General features: G+C 49.2%; 1 protein-coding gene across 1 annotated transcript; it reads right to left on the reverse strand.

Moving 5' to 3' along the window:
- Nucleotides 1-2,602: 2,602 nt before the first annotated feature.
- HABP4 (hyaluronan binding protein 4) lies at nt 2,603-24,501 on the reverse strand (the record flags this gene model as incomplete). The annotated part of the gene is made up of 8 exons (XM_080709018.1): nt 2,603-2,659; nt 3,882-4,067; nt 6,879-7,050; nt 10,687-10,770; nt 15,367-15,435; nt 15,854-16,015; nt 19,258-19,452; nt 24,164-24,501. 8 exons carry the CDS (start codon nt 24,499-24,501, stop codon nt 2,603-2,605), a joined length of 1,263 nt encoding a protein of 420 aa, XP_080565144.1.
- Between the last annotated feature and the right edge of the window lie 999 nt (nt 24,502-25,500).

Here is a 25,500-nt window from a genome sequence, read left to right on the forward strand (position 1 = left end):
CAGGTGTTCTACTCCTAAGCCACATCCTCAGCCCTATTTTTGTTTTGAAATAGTCTCTCTCTAGGCCACAAAAAATCTGAGTTGCTAAGGCTGGCGGCAAACCCGTGATCCTCCCGTATCAGCCTCCCAAGTACTGGGAATAGAGGCCTGCGCTGCCCCGTCCAGCAACAAAAGGTTAAGATACTCTTCTTTCCTTAGTCCCTCCCTCCCTCCCTTTCTTCTTCTTGTGTGTGTGTGTGTGTGTGTGTGTGTGTGTGTGTGTATGTGTTACCAAGGATAGAACCCAGGGACATTCTATCTCTGAGATACACCCCCAGCCCTATTTTATTTTAGTCTTTTTTTGTGGGTCTGGGGATGGAATCCAGGAGCATTCAACCTCCAAGCTACAACCCCTGCCCTATGTTTTATTCTTTATTTTGAAACAAGGTCTCACAAAGTTGCGGAGGGCCTAAGTAGCTGAGGCTGGCCATGAACCGTAATCCTGTGGTCTCAGCCTCTCAAATGCTGGTTTGTTTTTTGGGTTTTCTTGGCACTGGGGGTGGAACCCAGAGGCTTTCTACCTCTGGGCTATACTCTAAGACCTATTTTATATCTTATTTGGAAACAGGGTCTAAGTTGCTGAGAAGCTAAGTAGCAGACGCTGGCTTCGAACCTGTGTGATCCTCCTGTCTCAGCCTCCCAAGCGCAGGGATTACAAGCGTGCGCCACCACGCCCGGCTTGAATGCTGGGATTTTTAGAAACAGGGTCTGAGTTGTGAAGGGCTTTGCTAAGTAGCTGAGGCTGTCTGTGAACTTCAATCCTCTGGTCTCTGCATCCCAAATGCTGGGATTACAAGTGTGCACTACCATGTCCGGTGAAGTCTTTTTATTTTCATTTATTTTTTATTTATTTTTTGCAGGTCTGGGGGTGGAACCTAGGGGCATTCAACCTCTGCGCTACATCCCCTGCCCTATGTTTGTTTCTTTATTTTGAAACAGGGTCTAAGTTGTAGAGGGTCTAAGTAGCTGAGGCTGTCCGAGAACCGCGATCCTCCAGTCTCAGCCTCCCGAATGCTGGGATTACAAGCTACGCCCGGCTAAAGTTAAACTTCTTGACCTTCACTTTCCAAGAAAGTTTTGGGGCCTGACACTAGTTTTCGTGTGGAGCTAAGAGGGCCTCCGGTCTGGAGGGTCCCTCGGCTTTTGCTTTGGTGTCTTCTCCGGCCCAATCTAGAAAGGACATGGAGAAAACCCCGGCTCAGAAAAGGGGCCGCACCTTGACGGTGCCAGGGCGGAGGCCGCCGGGCGTGCGGAGCGTGCGGGGTAAGTGACAACAACTCGTATTACAGCGACGGGCTCGTAAACGATCTCTGCAGTGCCCGTCTTCAAAGCAAGGTAAAGCAAGCGGCTACAGCCCCACTGGGCAAGGCACAGGCCAGGCCGCGAGCAACACCCACCCGCGGGGCGCCTGCCTCCTCCAGGGAAAGGAATGCCAGTCGGTTCCCACCCGCAGCCCCACACCTCACTCAGACCAAGCGCAGGCAGTCACCCAAAGCAACACCCAGGACTGTCACTCAGGTTCAGTTTCCTCACTAAAAACCATGCTGAAAGGACTTTTAGTACCAACAGGATTGTTTTCTACACACAGTGGAGGGGTCACTGACCTTTATTTGCACTTAGCTTCAGTTTAAAGCCATCTTTGACAGTGCTACAAAGTGGGAAAGCCCAGACCCAGGACCAGCCTCACCCACTATCCCAGTGAAGGGGCCGGACGTGTCTCTGACGTGACCCCTGACCCCAAACTTCCACCACAGCCACAAGAAATGCTCAAACCGGGAGGCCACCCATGTTAGAAGCTTGCTTACGGTGGCCAATACACACAAGTGATGTACAAGGCTGCTTCTGTACACAGGCGTCCCGAGGAGAACCTTTTTCATTTGAGTTAAATAACATCATTTTTAAAATCTTACATCTAATATTCATCCTAAAAACCACCCAAACAGTAAATATGCACATATGTATATATATATATACACACACCGAGTGTGTGCGCGTACACATGTATATGTATACACCGAGGTGTGTGTACACAGAAACCACGAGGTAGTTTAACCGCCCCTGAGGAAATCAACACTTTGTCTGTCAGCGTGGCGGCCACGGCTGGCTGCCTGGTGGCTGTTTAACTACTGGAGCTCAAGAAACTTCAGGAGTGTAGCATTTACAGGTAGGCCGTCTGGAGTCTGCGCAGGCTCTAAGCGCGGCTTCCGGGGTGACAGGCTCCTGAGCGGGTCTTGGAGATTGTTTTACAGCTCGCTGTGCTCCCCAGGCTTCTGTGCAGGGCTCAATACAATATGTACATGTTTTTAACAGTGTCCTTGAACTTCATTTGGAATCCTTTAAATAAAAAATAGTGACTACTCTTCACCCCGGAAAGTGCTGGCTAACGCGCTGGTGGGGATCTGCTCTCAAGCATTCGGAGACACCCGTCCTTCCCACACAGCACGAACCAAAAAAGTGCAACAGAGGACACGGGAAAAGCAACATCTATTGTTCTTAGAGTCTGACTCTCTTCCCACAGCGAGGAAAGTCTCTTCATAGGTGCTCCGGGTTGCCCGGGAAACGCTCACGCCAGAGCGGGGAAGTCCTCAGGGTCGTCTGGGTTGGGAGCAACATCTTGTGTCTGCAGAAGAGAAGCAGGTGTGAAGCTGACTGCACCACCCATCCCAGCACAGCACCCGGTGAGGAGGGAGGAGCCAGGGCCGGGCCCAGTGAGGGAGGCGCCGAGGCGGGGCGGCTGCCAGGACGTCGCGTCCTCTCCGCACAAGCAGGGGCCGCTTCCCTTTCCTACCACAAATGACAGGCCCAGAAATGTACATGACATGCTGAGCACCAGAGATGCAGGGGGCAAAAGAAACCAACAAGGCTGAGCGGGACCCGGCCACAGGACAGACCTCTAGGTTGGCTTGTTGGTGTGGGACTGGGGCTGACCCCGGGCGTTCTGCCCTTTATACTTTGTATGCTGAGACAAGGTCTCGCTAGTTGCCGAGGCTGGCCCTGAACCTGCAATCCTCCTGGCTCAGCCTCTCAAGCACCACCATGCCTGGCCAGACTAGGTTTTCTGAAGAGCAAGTTCCCTGGGATGAGCTGTGATCGTGCCCTGGCAGCAGCCGAGGGGCGGCCCCGTGCGAGCTGTAGCGGCCCAGGGGCCCTCAGTCTCAAGAGTGCCGCCGGTGACTGGCACAAGTTCCTCCTCCCAGAATCATTCTCGTTTTACACTGGCCTCATCTGTACCCAGAAACAAACACGTTTTGTTCTTGCTTAAGTTAAAAAAAGAAACTATAGGCACCTCTTCCAGGACTAGTCCCACACTCAAGGGAATTCGGCAGCAAGGAACGTGTCTGAGCACAGCCCAGGCAGGCCACAGAGCTCAGCTGGAAGCTAAACGGGTTCATACGTTGGTTCCAAAAGCACTTACGAAGCCCCTACTGCTACCGCGGGTGTGGTTTCTGTCCACTAGAGCGCGGACACTCAGTAACCCTACTGGCCTAGGAGGCCACAAGGGGCTGCTTGGGGCACGAAGGCCAGGGAGGAGCAGCTCCCGGTGAGAGGACAGCGTGGGACCGGGCAGTTGGCAGCAGGGTCACCACGGGATCCTGCACCCTGATGGCCTGTCAGCTGGCCTGCTTCCGTCTCAAGCCTGCAGCTCTGTCCCAGGCCGTTAGAGTGACCTTCTGCAGTTCCAGGCGACTCACAGACCCCGCGGAGGCGGGGCAGCTAGAGGAGGGCCCGCGTCTGGCTGCCACCCATCCCGCAGCCACGGCACCCTGGCCAGAAAGGCAAGTGCAGAGCCCAGGGACCGGCCCCCCAGGAGGAGCGCAGCACCCTCGCAAGTCACCACTCACCGCCACTGCTGCTCGAGGCCCGTAGTTCTCTGTTCTCCTGACCCTTCCCCGGCCTCCCCGGGTGCCGCCTCTGGCTCCACGTCCAGGGCGAGGCAGGTTACCAAAATTAATCTCCAGCTGCGATGTGATGTCATTGGTGGCTTTCCGGAAAACATGGGAATCGTCATCCTGGTCGTCCTTCACCATCTGCAACAGTTACAGCGTCAGACAAATGTGCACAGCCGCCTCCAGGACTTGCGGGCTGTCCTTGGACAAGCGTCTCCCACCGTGGCACCGAGCTGCCCCTGCGGCCGAGGGCCCTCTGCGTGCCGCCGGGCCCGGCCAGGCCAGCAGGTGACGCCGTGCTCCTTACAGGTGCTCACTTCCACCTGACTACAGAACTCAACAAACTACAGACTACAAACTGCAGACTACAAAACTCAAGCAAACATGAGGTACTGCTTCAGGGCTTTTGCCCCTTCTGGTATGGAGAGCAGAGTCCACCAATGGCCTCACCATCTGTGTGTGTGTGTGTGTGTGCGACATTGGGGATGGAACCCAGGGGCATTCTACCTCCAAGAGACACCCCAGCCCTATTTTCTTTTTAATTCTTTTTTTAATTTATTTTTTTGCAGGTCTGGGGATGGAACCCAGGGGCATTTGACCTCCCTATTTTTTATTTTGAAACCCGGTCTCACTAAGTTGCAAAAGGCTGTTCTAGAACCGCGATCCTCCTGTCTCTGCCTCCCAAGTGCTGGGATTACAAGCGTGTGCCGCCACGCCCGCTTGCTTTTTTTAAGAACAATCCCCAGCTAGAATCCACAATGCCATAAGATGATCGAGGACCAAAGGCACCTGATGGGTGCTGATGATGGGCCTCTGACTCCACACCCCAGCTGCTTCACGGACTCTAGCAGGCCTCTGGAGCCAGGCGGATGAGTCTGACGTTGACTGAGGAAGAAGCTTCTATTTTTACCTGAAATGTCAGCTACATGTTTCACAGCTTGACAGCGCAGCTGTTTCAAAGCTTTATTTGTCCAAACAGAACAGAACCAAGAAAGTGGACAAACAGCCAAGCAGCCAGCAGGCTTACCAGACCCCTCACGGGGGCTTCTGCGAGTCAGGCTCTGCTTGTCTGTAAAAAGCCACTTCTCTGGAACATCTCAAAATGTGTTAGTAAGACCTCCTACAGCCTGGCCTGACCAAAACGGGAAGGCAGAGGAGGTATGGACCATAAAGGACCCTCTCAAAGTACCCAAAGGGGACACCAGTGCACACGTGAGGACCGCGTCTGCGACGCTGTGGCTCCTAACCGAGCCCACAGACGTGGTCCTCGGGGGCACTATCAGGAAGAGTGGCCTGGCGAGGTGCAGCCGAGTGGACGGAACTGGGCAGCGGGCGAGCCCTGCAGGTCCTGGGACCCAAGGCCCTCCCCTCCCTGCTCCCCGGCCACCGTGAGGCACAGCCTCCTCCGCCACACACTTCTGTCAGGATGTCCCACTCTGCTACAGGCCCAGACGCTGGGCCAACATGAGCCTTTCCTTGTAACTTGTCACGGGGACAGAGAGCCGGCAGGAACAGAGACGACCTCCGCAGCATCCTGAGCTCCCAACGAAGGTCGAGAGCAGCACCCGGCAAGCAAGTCTGCCGGGCGCACAGCCGAGGGTGGCTGCGGGAGACGCCAACTAACCCCGCAACGGGACTGCTCCGGTGCGCCTCAAGCTTAGTACTGGGCGGCCAGCGGTCAGCCTGGCAACAACTGCAGCGCGCGTCCCCGCAACGTGTCCCTCTACAGCCTGAGGCGTCGGACAGGGAGCTGAGTAGAAACCAGGAAATCAGTCTTTACAACACCAGGGATCCCTGCAGGCCTCACAGCAAGGCTGGATGCTGGAGCGAGGTCAGACTGCGCCGTCAGGCCGCCCGGGACCGTGGTCCGCGGTGAGGAGAGGGAGCGAGGCTGCTGCGACCTCTGCTCCTCAGCTGGGCGTGTGGAGCACGCCTGCAACCCAGTGCATGGGAGGCTGGGACGGGACAGCCTCGGCAACTGAGTGAGGCTCCCTCAACTCAGTGAGGCCCTGCTTCCCAAAAAAAGGAAAGAGGGCTGGGGGTAGCTTGGAGGTACAAGGCCTAGCACACAGAAAAAGGGTAAGGGCTGGAGGTGGAGCTTACAAGTAGAATTTCCCTGGGTTCAATCCCCAGTACCAAAAAAACCCACACTACACTCAACTACCATTTAACCAGACAGCAGTAACCTAATCATGTGAAGTTATCCCTTGAAATGGCATTCTACCTCTCCCTTAGAAGATTAAAATTTTTAAAAATAGCCGGGCGTGGTGGCGCACGCTTGTAATCCCCGCGCTTGGGAGGCTGAGACAGGAGGATCGCACAGGTTCGAAGCCAGCCTCAGCTACTTAGTGAGGCTCTCAGCAACTTAGTGAGACCCTGTTTCCAAATAAAATAGAAAATAGGTCTGGGAGTATAGCCCAGAGGCAGAAAGCCCCTGGGTTCCACCCCTAGTATCTTACACACACACACACACACACACACACACACACATGCGCACGCATACACACACACTTAACAGGTGTCTGCGCAGGCAGCTCCCAGGTGAGCAGAAAATACACTGTTTCTACTTTGGTGTCAAAACATGTTTAGCTGGGCTTGGTGGCGCACCCTTGCCATCCCTCCATTTGGGAGGCTGAGACAGAAGGATCGCGGTTCACAGACAGCCTCAGCTACTTAGTGAGGCCCTCTGCAACTCAGTGAGACCCTGTTTCAAAATAAAGAATAAAAATAGGGCTGGGGGTGTAGACGTAGAATGCCCCTGGGTTCCAGTCCCAGTACAGCAAAAAGAAATTAAAAAAAGAACCATCCTGTTTCAGTCATTCTCTGATTCCTCTTAAGCAGAAAGTGGAATGCTAACTACTACCGTTCCCTTTTCAAAACAACTGGAGTCCACTCCGTTTCCACACGGTAAAGCAGAGAGCACCCCAGGTACAACGCGCCGTCAGTGCTTACGTCGTCTCTGCATCTGGACCTGTGGATCACCACTGCCTTTGAAGGGACGGTGGACTCTGGCCTCCGGATGTTAAACTCGGGCTTTGGTCTGGTCTGCTCCTGAAGACTTTTCCATTCGTCTAAAGTCATCTCTTGAACTTGAGTTTCTTCTTCTACTTCCATCTCAGTAACTCTAAACATGCATAATTACGAAAAACAATTTTTAATGGGGCTAAAATGCCTATTTTATAAAAGAAAAAGTTATGACCACTAGTTTAACATATTTCTTTTTTTATGTGTGGTACTGGGGATGGAACCCGGGGTATTGTACCTCCAAGCTCTACCCCCAGCCCCATTTTTTATTATTTTGAAACAGGGCCTGAGTTACTGAGGGCCTCACCAAGTAGCTGAGGCTGGCCTTAAGCCGCAATCCTCCTGTCTCAGCCTCCCAAGTACTGGGATTACAAGCGTGCGCCACCACACCCGGCTCCTTTTTTATTTTTTGAAACAGGGTCTTGCTAAGTAGTTGAGGATGTCCATGAGCCGCGATCCTCCAATCTCCGCCTCCCAAGCGGGGATTACAAGTGTGCACCACCACGCCCGGCTGACTTTAACATGCGTCCGTGGTACTGCATCTCAACGGTAAATAAGGTACGAAAACCTTTGAATGATGGGCTTCCGTATTTATTTTCAGCGTTTTACGCTATCACTGCCAACTGAGGACCCTCCTGTCTGCTGGAATCCGTCTGTGGGATGTGGGAACTGGCTGCAATGACCTCGCCACGGCCTCTCCCTCCAGACGGCCACACAGACAACACGAGCCAAGTGCGGAAGCCGCGAGGCACTGTGGACACGCCGCAGGAAGCTGAGGGCAGACTGAGTAGCGGGTCATAATGCAGAGTCCGGTGGCCGGGCGAGGTGGCGCACGCTCGCAATCCCAGTGCTCGGCAGGCTGAGACAGGAGGATCGCAAGCTCGAGGGCAGCCTCAGCAAGTAGCGAGACTCATCAACCCAGTGAGACCTTGTTTCCAAATAAGAAATAAAGAATCAGGCTGGGGTGTAGTTCAAAGGTAGAATGCCTCTGAGTTCAATTCCCAGTACCATGAAAATGAATACATAAAAATTAAAAAAAATAAGCAAATGCAGAGTCTGGTAAACAGCCTCATTAACGAGAAAAAGAAAACATAGCACTTCTTTGCAGAGCCCTCCAGGCCGCGCCCACAGCCGTCAGGCTGAGCATGTTCTCTTTCATTTTTTGTGGTCCCGGGGGTGGAACCCAGGGGCTTTCTATCCCCGGGCTACGCTCCCAGACCTATTTTATACTTTATTTGGAAACAGGGTCTCACTAGTTGTGGAGAGCCTCACTCAGTAGCTGAGGCGGGCTTTGAATCTGCGACCCTCCTGTCTCAGCCTCCCAAGCAGAGGTTCCAAGCTGCGTCCCCACGCCCGGCTAAGCATGCTTTCTTACGGGTTCACCCAGAATAGCTCCGGCGCTGCCGCGGATTCCCACGCTTGTTCTCACCACACCGAGTGCTGGCAGCCTCACCTTGGGGCCTTTGACAATGGTGAGAAGGTTTTATTGTTCTTCTCTCTGTGTCATCATTTAAATGCTAAAGTTTACCAGGCACGGTGGTGCACATGTGTAGCCCAGTTCTGGGGAGGCTGAGACAGGAGGATCCGGTTTCACGGCCAGCCTCCTGCTGACCTCATAGAAAGCCCATGCTGCTGCGTAGCCACGCTGTGGCCAGTAACATCCAGAGGCTCCTGTACCCTGCGTGTGACCTGCAGCGCTCGGCAGAGGGTGGAGGCCAAGAGGAGGCCGGCTCAGGAGTCCGGCAAGGCGCAACAAGAAGCCGCGGGCACGAGCACAGCGGGCCAGGGGCCTCGGCTCCGTGGGGGCGAGGGCAGGTGGGCAAAGGCTCAGCAGACACCAGAGACAGACAGGGAGCTGGCGGTGAGAGGAGAGTGGTGGCCGCCGCCAGGGTGGAGAACCCTGTCACCCCAGGGCTAGGGAGGCCAACACGGAAGAAGCACAGGATGCAGGACAGCCTCAGCAAGTAGCGAGACCCTCGGCAACTTAACTAGACCCTGTTGCAAAATACAAGTAAAATAGGGTCGGAGGTGTGGCTTAGAGGTAGAATACCTTAGGTTCAACCTCCAGTACCACAAAAAAAAAAAAAAAAAAAAAAAAACCGAGAGAGAGAGATAAAAAGAAAGGGAGAGCGGGAAGGAGGGAGAAAGGAAGAAAACTGGTGTGTGCTGAGCATGGAGGCGCATGCCTATGATCCCAGTACTTAGAGGCCAGTGAGACCCTATTTCAAAATTTAAAAATCTGGAGGTGAGCTGGGTGTAGTGGTGCACGCCTGTAATCCCAGCATTCGGGAGGCAGAGACAGGAGGATCGCGGTTCACGGACAGCTTCAGCTACTTAGTGAGGCCCTCTGCAAAGTGAGACCCTGCTTCAAAATAAAGAATAAAAAATAGGACTGGGGGTGTGGCTCAGAGGTAGAATGCACCTGGGTTCCATCCTCAGTACTGAAAAAAAAAAAAAAGCTGGAAGTATAGTTTGAAGGTAGAGTGCCCCTGGGTTCAATCCTCAGTAACACACACACACACACACACACACACACACACACACACACACACACACACCAGAAAAAATAGATATTATGGGCAGTGAATAGAACACTTGAATTTAGCCCATTAATTATCATTAAAATTTTTTACTGCTTGTAATCCCAGCATTCAGGAGGCTGAGACAAGAGGATTCTGGTTTGCGGACAGCCTCAGCAACTTAGTAAGACCTGTTTCTAAATTAAGAATAAAAAAATTGGGCAGAGGGTGTGGCTTGGAGATCTAATGCCCCTAGATTCCATCCCCAGACCTGCAAAAAAACAAAAACAAAACAAAACAAAAAAACCAACTTTTTTTTGTGGTACTGGGGTTTCTGGAAACCCTTCTACCTCCAGGGCTATACTTCCAGACCTATTTTATATATTTTTTGGAAACAGGGTCTCTTAAGCCAGTAAGGCTGGCTTCGAACCAGCGTGATCCTCCTGTCTCCGCCTCACAAGCGCGGGGATTACAAGCGTGCGCCACTACACCTGGCTGAAAAAAAAAATTTTTTTTACTAAAGCCTGAAGTGGTGGTATATACTTGTAATCCCAGTACTTGGGAGGCTAAGACAGGAGGATTACAGGTTTGTGGCCAGCCTTAGCTACTTAGTGAGACCCTCTGAAGTGAGAGTGTTTCAAAATAAAGAAATAAAACTATAGGGCTGGCCAGGCGTGGTGGGCACGCTTGTAATCCCCGCAGTTGTGAGGCTGAGACAGGAGGATCACACAGGTTCGAAGCCAGCCTCAGCTACTTAGTGACGCTCTCAGCAATTTAGTGAGACCCTGTTTCCAAATAAAATATCAAATAGGTCTGGGAATATAGCCCAGGGGTAGAAAAGCCCCTGGGTTGCACCCCCAGTACTACCCAAAATAAATTAAATAAATAAATAAATAATAAATAAATAAATAAATAAATAAATAAATAAAATATAGGGCTGGAGGTGGTAGCTCGGAGGTAGAAGGCCCCTGGGTTCAATCCCCACAAAAAAAAAAAAAAAATTAGGGCTGGGTGTGTAGCTCAGAGGTAGAATGTCTCCAAATTCAATCCCCAGTACCACAAAAAAATTTTTTTTCACTAAATAACTTGAACTTATTAGTTTGATCATTAGTCATTAACACATTAACAAGATGAGCCCTCTGTAAAATGACAAGGGCTGAGCTCTTAGACATCACCAAGACCTCTGCCCAGGGGGCAGGCTGAGCGGAACACCCTACCTGGCCGGCGAGTCCTCTTCCAGCGTGCCCTGGGACTCCTCCGGCCCTGAGGTCAGCTCCATGGGGGCTGGCAGCTCCGCCTCACTGAAACACACAAGCACCCGCCTGTCACCAAATATGCACACGAGCACTCTCACATATGTGCACAGAGAAGGCACAGTTGCGTCCTTTTCCTTAAGACATACTCTATAAGGAAGGACAGATACACACAGGTACCCACGGCAAGAGAAAGAAACGTTTGGGGCTGCTTACCCATAAAAATGACTTCAGAAATGCCAAAAGTTCCTTAATAAATGGAAGTTTCCATGAACAAACCAAAACTAAAATAAAACTGTAAATTGTTTTTAAAAATAAAAGGTATAGGCCAGGTATGGTGGTGTAGGTCTGCAATCCCAATACATGGAAGGCAGAGACAGGAGGATCACAGGTTCGCAGACAGCCTCAGCCACTAGTGAGGCCTCCTGCAACTTAGTGAGACCTTGCTTCAAAACAAAGAATAAAAAGAAATAGGGCTGGGGATATAGCTTGGAAGTAGAATGCCCTGCGGTTCAATCCCCAGTACCACAAATAAATAAATAAATAAATAAATAAATAAATAAATAAATAAATAAATAAATAAAATAAAATAGGGCTGGAAGTATAGGTCAGAAGTAGGATGGCCCTGGGTTCAATCCCCAGTGCTGCCAAAACACAGACCCGAGGGCTGGGAATGTAACTCGGAGGTAAAATTCCCTCTGGGTTTAACCCCTAGTACTTTCCCCCAAATATTAAATAAAAATTTTAAATTAAAAAAAATAAAATTATGCCATGTAAAACTTTTCTAAAACAGCAATAAAGTAAACACAGATCCCACAAAAACTAGCAAGTACGATTTCAAACAATGGTACAGTACCAGTGCTAGAAAGCAAGGTCTCAGAACACTAACCAGACAGACACAAGAACAGATCAGAGCCGGGCGTGCCGGTGCGCACTCCCAACCCCAGTACTTGGGAGGCTCAGACAGGAGGACTGCGGTTTGAGGACAGCCTTAGCTACCTAGTGAGACCTGCCACGACTAAGTGAGATCCTGTTTCAAAATAAAGAATAAAAAATAGGGTTGGGGGTGTAACTCAGAGATAGAATGCCCTGGGTTCAATTCCCAGTGCCATACACATCACACGCGCGCGCGCACACACACACACACACACACACACACACACACACACACACACACGAAATGACAGCATGATCTGGGTGTGGTGGCGCACACTTGCAATCCCAGCATCTGGGAGGCTGAGACAGGAGGATCGTGGTTCACAGCCAGCCTCAGCTACTTAGTGAGGCCCTCTGCAACTCAGGGAGACCCTGCTTCAAATAATGAATAAAAAATAGGGCTGGGGGTGTAGATCAGAGGTAGAATACCCCTGGGTTCAATCCCCAGCACCACAAAAAAAAAAAAAAGGAAAGAAAGAAAAGAAATGATAGCATGAGAAAAAATTATTTGAATCTTAATTCACATGACGTTAATTTTTCCTTTTTATTTTAACATCAGTCAACTTGAACAATACTTTAAAAAAGTTTCAGCAAAAGAAAATTTTCACTTCCAGTAAACTGCTAAAATTAGTCAATAGATTCATTAGAAATGTCTTACAGTCTACATCCAGAATCCAGCATCCTAGTTCAGGAAAGATTCAATCGGGCTTTACAAATAAGGATTTTTGTTGTTGTTGTTGTTGTTCACCTAAGCTGAGCTATCACAATACAACAGACCTTTTTCAAGTTAAATGATCTCTTTGCTGAGACAGGAGGATTTCAGGTTTGCGGCCAGCCTCAGCTACTTAAGTGAGACCCTCTGCAACTTAGTGAGTGACATCCTGCTTCAAAATAAAGAATTAAAAAAATGGGCTAGGGGAGTAGCTCAGAGGTAGAATGCCCTGAGTAAAATCCCCAGTACCGCCAAAAAAAAAAAAAAAAAAAATCTTTGTGCGTCTGGGGTTGGGGAGGAGTACTGGCGCTTGAACCCAGGGGCATTCTACCTGAGTTAAATCCCCAGCCCAATTTTCTTATTTTGAAACAGGGTCTCACTAAGTTGCAGAGGGCCTCATTAAGTAGCTGAGGCTGGCTGCAAACCTGTGATCCTCCTGTCTCAGCCTCTCAAGTGCGGGGATTATAAGCATGTGCGCCACCACACTTGGCTCAAAAATCAGTGTTCTTAAACTTGAGCAATTAACTACCGATTTTACAGAAAAGAAAATCACAGATTACCCCCTTGTGTTGACCTGAATTTTTTCCTTCCTTTTCTTTTTTTTAAAGTACTAGAGGTTGAAATCCAAGGTCATTCTACCTCTGAGCTATACCCTAAGACCTTTTTTTTTTTTTTTTGGGTGGTACTGGGGGTGGAACCCAGAGGCTTTCAACCTCCGGGGTACACTCCTAGACCTATATTATATTTTTATTTGGAAACAGGGTCTCACTAAGTAGCTGAGGCTGGCTTTGAACCTGTGCGATCCCCGCCTCAGCCTCCCAAGCACCGGGATTACAAGCGTGCACCACCACACCCTGCCTCCCCAAGACCTATTTTATTTTTAATTTTCAAACAGAGTCACAATCCGTCACTGAGGCTACCCTTACTAACTTGCTGAGGCTGGACTCAGACTTGCACTCCTCCAGTCTCAGCCCCGCAAGTACTGGGATGACGGGCACACGCCACCACGCCTGGCTGACCTGAATTATTCTTTTTTTTTTTTTTTTGGTGGTACTGGGGTTCCTGGGAGCCCTTCTACCTCCGGGCTACACTCCCAGACCTATTTTATATTTTTGAAACAGGGTCTCTTACACCAGCACGGCTGGCTTCGAACCTGCGCAATCCTCCTGTCTCCGCCTCCCAAGCGCGGGGATTACAAGCGTGCGCCACCACGCCCGGCTTGAATTATTCTTTAAAGAAACATAAAACTTACCTTCTGCTTACAACTCTTAGAGTACTATATGACCCAAACTACAAAATGAGTCTCAAAATCAGCAACAATTTGGCTAATTTTTTTTGTGTATTCTACCTCTGAGATCTAACCCCACAAACCTGCAATCCTCCATCTCAGTTTCCCAAGTACTGAGTTTATAGGCATGTGCCACCATGACCAGCTTGATAAAGTTCTTGAGTTAAAATCACCAGTGCTGGATTCATTAGAAGAAAAGATACACCTCCAGATGTCTATAGTGTGGCTTCAGTTACGCCAGTGCAGTGCAGAAAACGCCTGTTTGTGTACGTATGCTCTACACAAAGATGTTGCAAGCCACAGCTCAGCTACCTGCCTCACGTTTAATCAGGCTTCACACTTAGCCGGTCTCTAACAGGGAGCACATTTCCATCAAATATTACTTGATAACAACACAGGACTGCCTTGCTCTTCACCATACAAGCTGGGAGGCAGCTCTACTGAAAGTTGCGTTCATGGGTGTCTATTACAATTGTCAACAAAACACTTTCTTTTGGTACCAGGGAATGAACTCAAGTGCATTCATTCTACCTTGAGCTACAGCCTCAGCCCTGTTTTTTATCCTTTATTTTGAAACAAGGTCTCACTGAGTAGTTGAGGCTGGCCGCGAACCTGTCATCTTCCTCCTGGGATTACAAGCATGAGCTACCATGCCCAGCTTGGTTATACTTTATAAATTACTACGCATGAAAAATTCTATTTCAACAGATACTGCCAAACTACTGACGTAAGCCAATGCCAACCCTGGGAGTGGCTCAGTCATGTCCGTTTAAAGCATCTCGTCCTCAATTCCAGTTATTGATCCAGTGTTTTCAAACGGGAATACTAAGCTACAGCTAAACCATACGGCACCTGGAAGCCCTGGGCCTCAGGCCGTGAAGAGCACATCGCCCATGGTAGGCTCAACTCCACCTTCCCCTCGCTGATCAAAAGTGCACAACTTTGCTGCCCTCTGCTGCCTTCACGCTGTCAAAACACTCGATTTATTAAGAAATCAGTCTCTCCCAGCATTCAGGAGGCTGAGACAGGAGGATCGCGGTTCACGGACAGCTTCAGCTACTTAAAGGACCTCCGCAACTCAGTGAGACCATGTTTCCAAATAAAGACTAAAAACTAGGGCTAGAGGTGTATCTTGGAGGGAGAATGCCCTGGGTTCAACCCCCAATACCACACACAAAAAATAATAAATAAATAAAATAGACCTCTTATAGCAGTTTCAAATTTAAATGCAATACAGAAATGTTGTTTTAAAAAGTTATGTCCTGCCAGGCTTGGTGATGCACACTGTAATCTCAGTACTTGGAAGGGTGAGACAGGAAGATCCCAGGTTCAAGGTCAGCCTCATCAGCCTAGCCAGACCCTCAGCAACGTTTCAAGACCCTGTCTCAAAACGAAAAGTTAAAATGGGCTGGGCATGTTGGCTGGAAGGCAGAATGCCCCTTGGTTCAATCCCTGGCATTACAAAAAAAGTTATGTCCCGGCTAAATCTCAGGTCTAGGTATGAGAGAGAAAGAGAGAGAAGAGAGAGGGAGAGAGGGGAGAGAGGGAGAGAGGGGAGAGAGGGAAAGAAGGAGAGAGGGGGAGAGATGGAGAGGGGGAGGGAGGGAGGGAGAGGGGGGAGGGAAGGAGAGGGGGTGGGAAGGAGGGGGGAGGACAGCCAGAGAGTCCCACAGCTCTGCAGCCCTTAGAGGGCACATTTCCACCTTACCTGGTATCTTTAACTGATCCCCAGGTGCGAACTCCACATCCACCCATGCCATCCTCAGTTCTGACTGCTCTAGAGAAAGAAAGAATATTCCCTTAAGCCAGAAGCTATTCTCCAGGCAATTTCCAAATCAGAAAAAGGTGATTATAAAAGAGATCCTGGAGCCAGGCATGGTGGCCTGCGCCTGTAATCCTAGTACGTGGGGGGCTGAGACAGGAGGATCACAGGTTCGTGGCCAGCCTCAGCTACTTAATGAGGCTCTCAGAAACTTAGCAAGATCTTATTTCCAAATAAAAATAAAATGATGTAGAGGTACTGCTCAGAGGTAAAATGTCCCTGGGCTCAATCCCAGTACCAACACACAAAAATATTCTGGGATCACCTTCCATAAGAAAAACAGCATACTAACAACTATGAACATATAATAACATATTCCAAACGTGTACTGCCAAATCTTAAAAAAAAAAAACAGCACTTATAAAGAACTTACATTTTTTCATTCCCACTGTATCTTTCAAAATCTTGTTTCCCTCTCTGGTCAAAAGTGTCAAACGCTCGGCTCCCAGGACCACCTCTGCCCCGGCCTCGCAGGCCCCCTCTTGGGCCTCCTCGTCCTCTGAGGGGTCTGTCTCGATCAAACCTGTCAGTGGATCTAGGAAGAGATGGATAAAAGTACAGAGCTGGATCAAAGGTCTGAAGCCTCTCTGAGGAAAAACTCTGGGAAGACGCTACGGCTACAGCATGTTGGAGAGGGCGGCTTGGGGGTCACCCTGAGCCTGTACTGCGTACGCCGCGCGCACTCCACAGGCACTCTTAACCCTCAGACGGGAATCCTTCCCGTCATCCTTCCAACTTCCCTAGAAATCGGAAATCATTTTAAAGGAAAAAAAAAGAAGTCTCTTTCCATAATTCCGTCTCTCCCCCTTACGTATGTGCATTATTTCACTTACTAGACAGCTTTTCATGTCACAAAGATCTATTTCACCTTTTTTAAAGGCTACGTACTCTTACTACTAAAAAAATAGCATCTGAACAATTTTATTTCCACAGAAATCAATCTCTGAAGGAAAAAAGTGTAGACATTTCCCAAAATTAAATAGCTCTAATCCAAGAATCTTTTCACCACAGCAGGCAGACGGAGACCATTACACAGCAAACGATGGTGATGTGATGAAGCCTGTCTAACCCTTCTCCCCCGCAGTGAGCCGCGGCACCTGGGGCTCTGCATTGACCGGCTGGTAAACAAGACCTGCGGAGGGAACGCAGCGCCGCCCTCTCGCTCGCAGCCACTTTCTGCTACACTTTTCCCGGGGGAGTATGTTTAATAGACACTGGAGCATAGTTCCAAACAGCCATGTTCTTAGGTTGAAACCTATGCCAAGATACTAAATGCAGTCGGCAGCCGCAGGACTCTGGGGACAATGCCCCTCTGACATTTAGCGCTCTTGTAGTCTTCTAGCTTCTCTGTACAGTCAGCCCTCCACACCCTGGGTTCCAGTCAGGTCCTCAATCTCTGCAGTCAACCAACCTCTGATCCAAAATATTCAGAAAAGGCTGGGCATGGTGGCACATGCTTGAAATCCCAGTACTGGGAGGCGGAGACAAAGGATCACAGGTTGACGGCCGGCCTCAGCTACTTAGTGAGGTCTGCTGCGACTCACTGAGACCCTGGCATTACAACCTCCTAGGTGGAGCTATAGCTCGGAGGGAGAATGCCTCTGGGTTCAATTCTCATCACCAAAAATAATAATAATAATAAACTTAGTAAAATAGGTTGGAGTGTAGCTCAGAGGTAGAATGACCCAGGTTCAATCCCCAGCACTGCAAAACAACAACACTGCATCTGTACTGAATCTAGACAGACCATTTTGGGCGTTATTCACTAAACAATGTAAGGAAACAATTATTGCCACAGCATTCTCACTGCCGGAGATACTGTACTTATCTAAATGTATAAAGGAGGACCACGTGTGGTGGCACATACCAGTATTCCGGCACTTGGGAGGCTGGAACGGGAGGATCACAGGTATGAGGACAGCCTTAGCAAGTACTGATACTCTCAGCAATCTAGGAAGACCAATTTTTTTTTTGTACTGGGGATGGAACCCAGGGGCATTCCACCTCTGAGCTACACCCAGCCTATTTTTTATTCTCTATTTTGAAACAGGGTCTCACTGAGTAGTAGCAGAGGGCCTCACTAAGTAGCTGAGGCTGTCCGCGAACAACGATCCTCCTGTCTCAGCCTCCCAAATGCTAGGATTAGAAGTGTCCACCACCATGCCTGATTAGAGAGACCATTTCAAAAATAAAAACAGCTGGGCGTGGTGGGCACGCTTGTAATCCCAGCATTCGGGAGGCTGAGACAGGAGGATCCTGGGTCACAGCCAGCCTCAGTTACTTAGAGAGGCCCTCTGCAACTCAGTGAGCCCTGTTTCAAAATAAAGAATAAACAATAGGGCTGGGGGGCGTAGCTCGGAGGTAGAATGCCCCTGGGTTCCATCCCCAGTACCACAAAAAATAAAAATAAAAACAAAGGAGAACTGGGAGTGCAGCTCAGAGGTAGGATGCTCCTGAGTTCAATCCCTAGTACCACAGGGGGAAAAAAAAAAGACAGAGGATGTGTGGATCTGTGAATCCACAGACTATGGAACCCCTGGGGATCCTGGAGCCAATCCCTTGTGGGGACTAGGGGTAAGAGATGACAATGTTTTCCTTTAAATATGGCTCACCAGTTCTTTCTATTTAAACTATGCTACAAAGTCTGGACCGCAATCTTGCTGGCGCTAAGCCTAAGACACACAAGCGGCACTGTGTGGATGTGGGCTTCGCCTGCGCGGCTAAACTCGGTGCCGGCACACACCTGCCCCACAGCTCCCACGCCAGAGCGCTTGCTAGAGAACGTACGCGAACAAGAGCTTACACAGCACAGGAGGCGTCTTCACACTGTATCACGGCAGCCTATTGTCCTGACTGTGGGTTTACACCCTGCTCAAGTATGTTCAAGAGTCTGAATTAGTAATGCTAAATTAAAGCCATAAGTATATCCCTTGCCCCAAATTAGCTCCCTACACTAGAACTTCAAAAGAATGTTAACAAATTCAATACTCTGCTGTGTAATTTTTTATGAGTACTTTTCAGTTATCTATCTGTGTATATAATCTATGCTGGGGACTGAACCCAGGGACTCACTCATGTTAGGTGAACACTCTACACCCTCACTCCGCAATTCCCCCCTTTTTTTCAGTACTGGGGATGGAACCCAGGGGCATTCTACCTCTGAGCTACACCCCCAGCCCCATTTTTATTCTCTATTTTGAAACAAGGTCTCACTGAGTCGCAAAGGGCCTAAGTAGCTGAGGCTGTTCTTGAACTGCGATCCTCCCTCCTGTCTCAGGCTCCCAAATGCTGGGATTACAAGCTTTGCCACCGCGCCTGGCTCACGATTCACCTGTTTCACCTGTTTCTTTTTCTTTTTTTTTTTTTTTTTGTGGTACTGGGGTGAAACCCAGGGGCTCTTCTACCTCCGGGCTATCCTCCCAGATCTATTTTACACTTTATTTGGACACAGGGTTTCACTGAGTTGCTGAGGGACTCATTAAGTAGCTGAGACTGGCTTTGCACCTGTGCGATCCTCCTGTCTCAGCCTACCAAGCGCGGGGATTACAAGCGTGTGCCACCACGCCTGGCTCACAATTCACTTTAAATTGTACAATCATTTCCTGAACTAAGACATAAGATCACGCATGAGATGAATGGAAGACCCTTCACATGTCCCAATACGTGCGTCTCACATTGGTAAAATATTCCTAGAACAGCCACCACAGGAAGGTCTCTAAGGCTAGCGCGTCCTGCAAACCCCGCAGCTCCCCACGCTCCCGAGGACCCAGCGCGCACTTGTCGTCTGTGAACTTCTCGGTGGTGAGGTCGGCCTGCCGCTCGGTCTCGGTCTCGTGGGGACGATGCTCCCTGTAGGGTCTCCGCTCTGCTCGCTCCAGCGTCACCTCTGGGCCCCGGCTGTCACTGCACCCTTGCTGTTCCCCTCTTCTCGGAGCATGCTTCTGGCCTGCCAGGAGGAAACCAAGGAAAGCGCTGGAACACAACATCTGCAGGAGCACAATGGAACCTGGAGGGACTTCTAAGTTTCAGTTTTCTAGAAATCAAAGTCATTGGAACATTCAGGAAGCCTGGAAAATTTCAGAGAAAAAAAAGGTGCTGACACTTCTGTTACCTAGAGTCTACTTCTGCAAGTGTATACGTGTGTGTGCGCACGCGTATGTGGTAGGGGTTGAACCCAGGGACATTCTACCTAAGACCTACACCCTCAGCTCCTTTTTATATGCTTTGTTTTGAAGCAGGGTCTCACTAGGTTGATTAGAGTATCACTACTTGCTGAGGCTGTTCTTGAACCTGCAATCCTGTTGACTCAGCCTCCCAAATACTGGAATTACAGGTGTGCGCCACCACACCCAGTGCTGCCCTCTAGTTTTGATGCTTTCTTTTCTTTCTTTCTTTCTTTCTTTCTTTCTTTCTTTCTTCTTCTTCTTCTTTTTTTTTTTTTTGTAGTACTAAGGATGGAACCCAGGGGCAGTTGACCTCCAAACTACACCTGCAACCCTTTTTTTTATTATTTATTACTTTGCAGTACTGGGGATGGAACTCAGGGGCATTCTACCTCCAAGTTAGACCCACAGCCCTGTATTTTCTTCTTTATTTTGAAACAGGGTCTCACCGAGTTGCAGAGGGCCTAAGTAGCTGAGGCTGTCTGTGAACCGAGATCCTTCTGTCTCAGCCTCCCAAATGCTGGGATTACAAGCGTGCGCCACCACACCCGGCTTATTCTTTATTTTTTGAAATGTGGTCTCAGTTGCTGAGGCTGGCCTTGAACCTGTGATCCTCCTATATTAGCTGCCTAAGTACTAGGATTACAAGGGTGCCCCATCACATCTGGTTGGAATTATTTTTCTTAACTGCATTTTCTGATATGTAGCATATGGTTAATAAAGACATAGTACATGCTTAATTAAAAAAAGAAATACACACACATACATATTTTGGCATTTTCTCACAATGTTTCCTACCTAAATGTTATAGCTTGGACACAAGTAAATATCTGGACTTATTTTAAGGCAAAAATCATGTCTGTGATGACATCACTAAAACAAAACTATGCAACTTACTACTTTTAAATTATTTATGTGTGAAAAAAAGTTAAGTTCAATCTGCCATGCTTTAATTTCCCATACCTAAAATTATTTAAATCCAGTTTGCCATCGCTTCTTGGCCTTTTGGCCAAGATCAAGTGTAAGTCCAATTTGCATCCTCTGGTGAAGTCACAATCTAAGCCTGAGACATGTTTAGACATGGGAAAGATGTTCTCATAAGCAGTGCATCACAGAACATGCACTGCCAAGAGATGAAAACTGGTTATCTGAAGAGAAGGGAAAAGGTCATCATAAAAATTAAGTAACATTGAATTATCTTTTTTTTCTTGTGGTACTGGGGATTGAGCCCAGGGGCATTCTACCTCTAAGGTACACCCCCAGCCCTATTTCTTGTTCTTTATTTTGAAACAGGGTCTCACTGAGTTGCGGAGGGCCTCACTAAGTAGCTGAGGCTGGCCGCGAACCTGGAGCCTCCTGCTTTTTTTTTTTCAGTACTGAGGGTTGAACTCTGGGGAATTCTACCTCTGAGCTACACCTACAGCTCCATTTTTTATGATTTTATTTGAAACAGGGTCTCAATAAGTTGCAGAGAGCTTCACAAGTAGCTGAGGCTGACCGGAAACCTGCGATCCTCCTGTCTCAGCCTCCCAAGTACTGGGATTACAAGCATGCGCCACCACACCCAGCTGTTTTTTGTTTTGCAATACTGAGGATGAAACACAGGGGCATTCTACCTCTGAGCTACACCCTCTGCCCTATTTATCATTATTATTATTATTATTATTATTATTATTATTATTATTATTATTTATTTTTGGTGGTACTGGGGTTCCTGGAAGCCCTTCTACCTCTGGGCTACACTCCCAGATCTATTTTTTATATATATTTTTATTTGGAAACAGGGTCTCTTAAGCCAGCGCGGCTGGCTTAGAACCTGTGCGATCCTCCTGTCTCTGCCTCCCAAGCGCGGGAATTACAAGCGTGTGCCACCTCACCCGGCTTCTTTATTTTTTGAAACAGGGCCTCACTAAGTAGCTGAGACTGGCCGTGAACTACGATCTTCCGGTCTCAGCCTCCCGATTCCAGTCTCCAGAATGCTGGGATTACAAGCCTGTGCCACTATGCCCAGTTTTTTTGAAAGAGTATCCCTAAGTTGCTGGGGCCATCCCTAAGTTCCTGACGCTGGCCTTGAACCTACAATCCTCTTCTCAGCCTCCCAAGTACTGAGATGTATTACAGGCATGTGCCATCATGCCAGACTGCAATGTTAAAATTTTTAAAAATCGACTCTCGACTTCAGTCATCATATTTGTCAGCAGTAACAAGAATTTCTGATATTTTTCCTCTGTAAAACAATATATATATTTTAGGCCAGGCGTGGCTGCACACGCTTGTAATCCCAGCATTTGGGAGGCTGAGACGGGAGGATCCTGGTTCACAGACAGTGTCAGCTACTTAGTGAGGCACTCGGTAATTTAGTGAGACCGTGTTTCAAAATAAAGAATAAAAAATAAGGTTGGGGGCGTAGCTCGGAGGTCAAATATACCTGGGATCTATCCGCAGACCCTCAAAACAAATTTTTTTTTGAACCGGGCGTGGTGGCGCACGTTTATAATCCCAGCATTTGGGAGGCTGAGACAGGAGGATTGTGGTTCACGAACACCCTCAGCTACTTGGGTTCTCTGCAGCTCAGTGAGACCCTGTTTCAAAATCAAGAATAAAAAGTAGGGCTGGGGGTGTAGATGGGAGGTAGAACGTCCCTGGGTTCAATACCCAGCACCATACAAATATAAACAAATATTTTGTACAGCCTCAGATTTCCTGTTTATAACCCGTAGTTAAAAAAAAAAAAAAACTTACCGCCATTTAACTACAGAATTATTTGTGTGCTTAACCCATCTATTTTCTGCTTCCTCTTTTTTTTTTTTTTTTTTTTTTTTGGTGTGTGTATGTGTGTTACTGGGGATTGAACCTATGGGCATTCTACCTCTGAACTACTCCCACCTTTATTATTATTTTTTTTTTTAATTTGTTAGCGGTCTAAGTTGTAGAGGGCCTTAATTGCTGAGGCTGGATTCAAATATATGCTCCTCCTGTCTTAGCCTCCCAAGTACTGGGATTACAAGGGTGCACCACCACACCAGTTCCAACTTACCTTTTACTTGCATCCATTAAATTTGGAATTCAGCAAATCTAAACTGAACATGGCATTTACCACATACTTTATAGTAAAGTCTCTCCCGAAGTTTGGGTATAAAATGAAAATTGTAAAATACAATTGACTACTTATTCACCTAATTTACCAATACCCTACAAATACTCATTTTCCCTCTAAACCAAAACCACAAAGATAATCAGTGACTGATTTCCCCCCACAACTGAGTTCTAAGAGATCAAGACTGCAATTGAACCTCACTTGTTTTTCTCTGCCGAATCAGCAACTCCAAGTAGGTAATGCTAGCACTGCATTTCACCAGCCTTTTCCAATAAAGAGCTAGCCCCTGCACTCTGCCTACTTATCTAACAGAATACAAATACAGGAAGAATTACAGTGAGATTTCCCATCAAACAGACTTGAGCTCTGATGACTCAAGAATGAATGTATTGGGCAAGATTCATGCACATCGCTAAAGAAGAGCCCAAGATACTAAAAACACCTATATTTCCATAGAGAAATCTTATGACTTCCATGTTTTTTGAGATTAATAAATGTTTCTATTACATGTCAAACATGTTTGATGTTTATGCTGAGCATTTACTTATATCATTCAAACTAAAAATTTATGAGTGCATAAAAATAGAGTCCCTATCAATTTAGGGCTAACAGGAGTCTGAGTAGGTTTCTAACGTCCATTATAAATGTAATGCAGTAACCACAGTAATGGCAATGAATGAAATGTCCGCTCCGAAACTAGGCATACTTGAACTACAATGACCACATTTCCATTCTAACCACAGATAGGTCTCAAAAGCCAGACTGCCTATCCTGCAAACTGACAAAATTACGGACACACTAATTACAATGTCAGCTAAAAGAAACAGGCTGCAATCCAGTTCGTACCATTTACATTTAGAAAGAGAAACGTCACAGTGCGTTTATAGATATAAACTTTGCATAGAGACACCAGGCGTGAACAGCAGAAAACTGGGGTCTTCGCTTAAACTAACACATTTTGGGATTAAAATTTTCATAAAGGCCGGCTGTGGTGGCGCACACCTGTAATCCCCGCGCTTGGGAGGCTGAGACAGGAGGATCGCACAGGTTCGAAGCCAGCCTCAGCTACTGAGTGAGGCTCTCAGCAACTTAGTGAGACCCTGTTTCCAAATAAAATACAAAAGGTCTAGGAGCATAGCCCGGAGGTAGAAAGCCCCTGGGTTCCACCCCCAGTACCACCAAAAAAAAAAAAAAATTATAAAAATAATTTCCAACTCTAAATAAGGCTAAAAAATCAACATATTAACAGCACTGACTGTAGTTCACGCTCTCCTAAAAGAGTGCGTATATTCACTTGTTAAGAAAAACATAAAAGTCCAGCCTTGCTCGATTCCCTCACTTTCATTAGACTTATCTGAGTAAGAGTAACAGAATACAGACAGATCCCTCCCTCTGCCGCGCGCGTCCAGCTCTCCAGCCGCACTCTGCGTCCCGCGGGCCTCCTGCCCGGGACCTGACTCTGGCCCTCGTGGGCGCCCTGGACGTCTCCCCGCCGGGCCCCGGGGACCCGAACTGGCGGGGCCCCTCCTCCCGGCCCCCGCGGGCTCGGACCCGCCGCGTACCGGCCGGCGGCTGGGCGGGCCCCGGGCGGCCCCGGCGCTCCCGCGGCGGCTCCCTGCGGGCGGGCCCGGGCTTCGGGGGCCCGGCGGGGCTCCTGCGGCCGCGGCCGGCCAGCTCGCGCAGGACGTCGAACGGGTCGGACTCGTCGTCCAGCAGCTGGTGGAAGCGGTTGGCCACGACGCAGCCGAAGCTCTCCTGCATGGCGGCGGCCGCCGGGCTCCCCGGGGCGCCCTCCTGCCGCCGGCTCTGCGGCCCGCCGCGGGCAGCCACGCGCTCAGCGAGGCCGGCAGCGAGGACCCATGCCGCCGCCGCCGCCGCCGCCGTCCCGCCGCCGCCCGGGCCCGCCCAGCCGCCCGCGGCAGCCAATCAGCGCGCGCGGACACGCCCCCGGGGCGGCGCGCCCGGGCGGCCAATCACCGGCCCGCGGCTGTCGCGTCACCGCCCTCTGGGCCCCTCCCTCGCCGGCTCCGGGGGGCGGGGCCGGGCGGGGCTGCGGCGGGGAGTCCGGAGCCTGGCGACCGCGGGGCCCGGGCCTCCGGGGCCGTCCCTCGCGTCGTCCGCGGCTCTTTGGAGGCTCTCTGTCCTCTTGGCCACTCAGAGTTATAGATGAGCCGGGCGTGGCGGCGCACGCTCGCGATCCCAGCCCTTGGGAGGCTGAGACGGGAGGACCGCAGGTTGGAGGAGTCACTCGGCAAGTATTTGAGACTCATCAGTTTAGCCAGATCCTTTTTCGAAATAAAAATAAAGTAGGGCTGGGTGTGTAGTTTGGAGGTAGAATGCCCCTGGGTTCGACCCCAGTACCAAAAAATAAATAAATAAACAGCAAACTCTATGTGCCAGACATTGTGTTGTAAGAGATACTAGCTCCTAGCCAATGGCACAGGGCCTGATCACATCGGCCAGGCTTTCCTTAGGAAGTAATGGGCGCAGGTGTCGTTGGGTAGGGCTGGCAGCCTCTGGGAGCTCAAAGTGAACTGGAGTAGAATCAAGTGTTCCGTTGTTTTTTGGTACCAGGGATTGAAACCAGGGAAACTACCTCCAAGCTACACCCTCAGCCCTCTCTCTTTTTTTTTTTTTTTTTTTTGGTGGTACTGGGGTTCCTGGAAGCCCTTCTACCTCCGGGCTACACTCCCAGACCTATTTTTTTATATATATTTTTATTTGGAAACAGGGTCTCTTAAGCCAGCGCGGCTGGCTTAG

This window comes from Muscardinus avellanarius (genome assembly GCF_963383645.1).
Source record: "Muscardinus avellanarius genome assembly, chromosome: 13".
NCBI lineage: Eukaryota > Metazoa > Chordata > Mammalia > Rodentia > Gliridae > Muscardinus > Muscardinus avellanarius.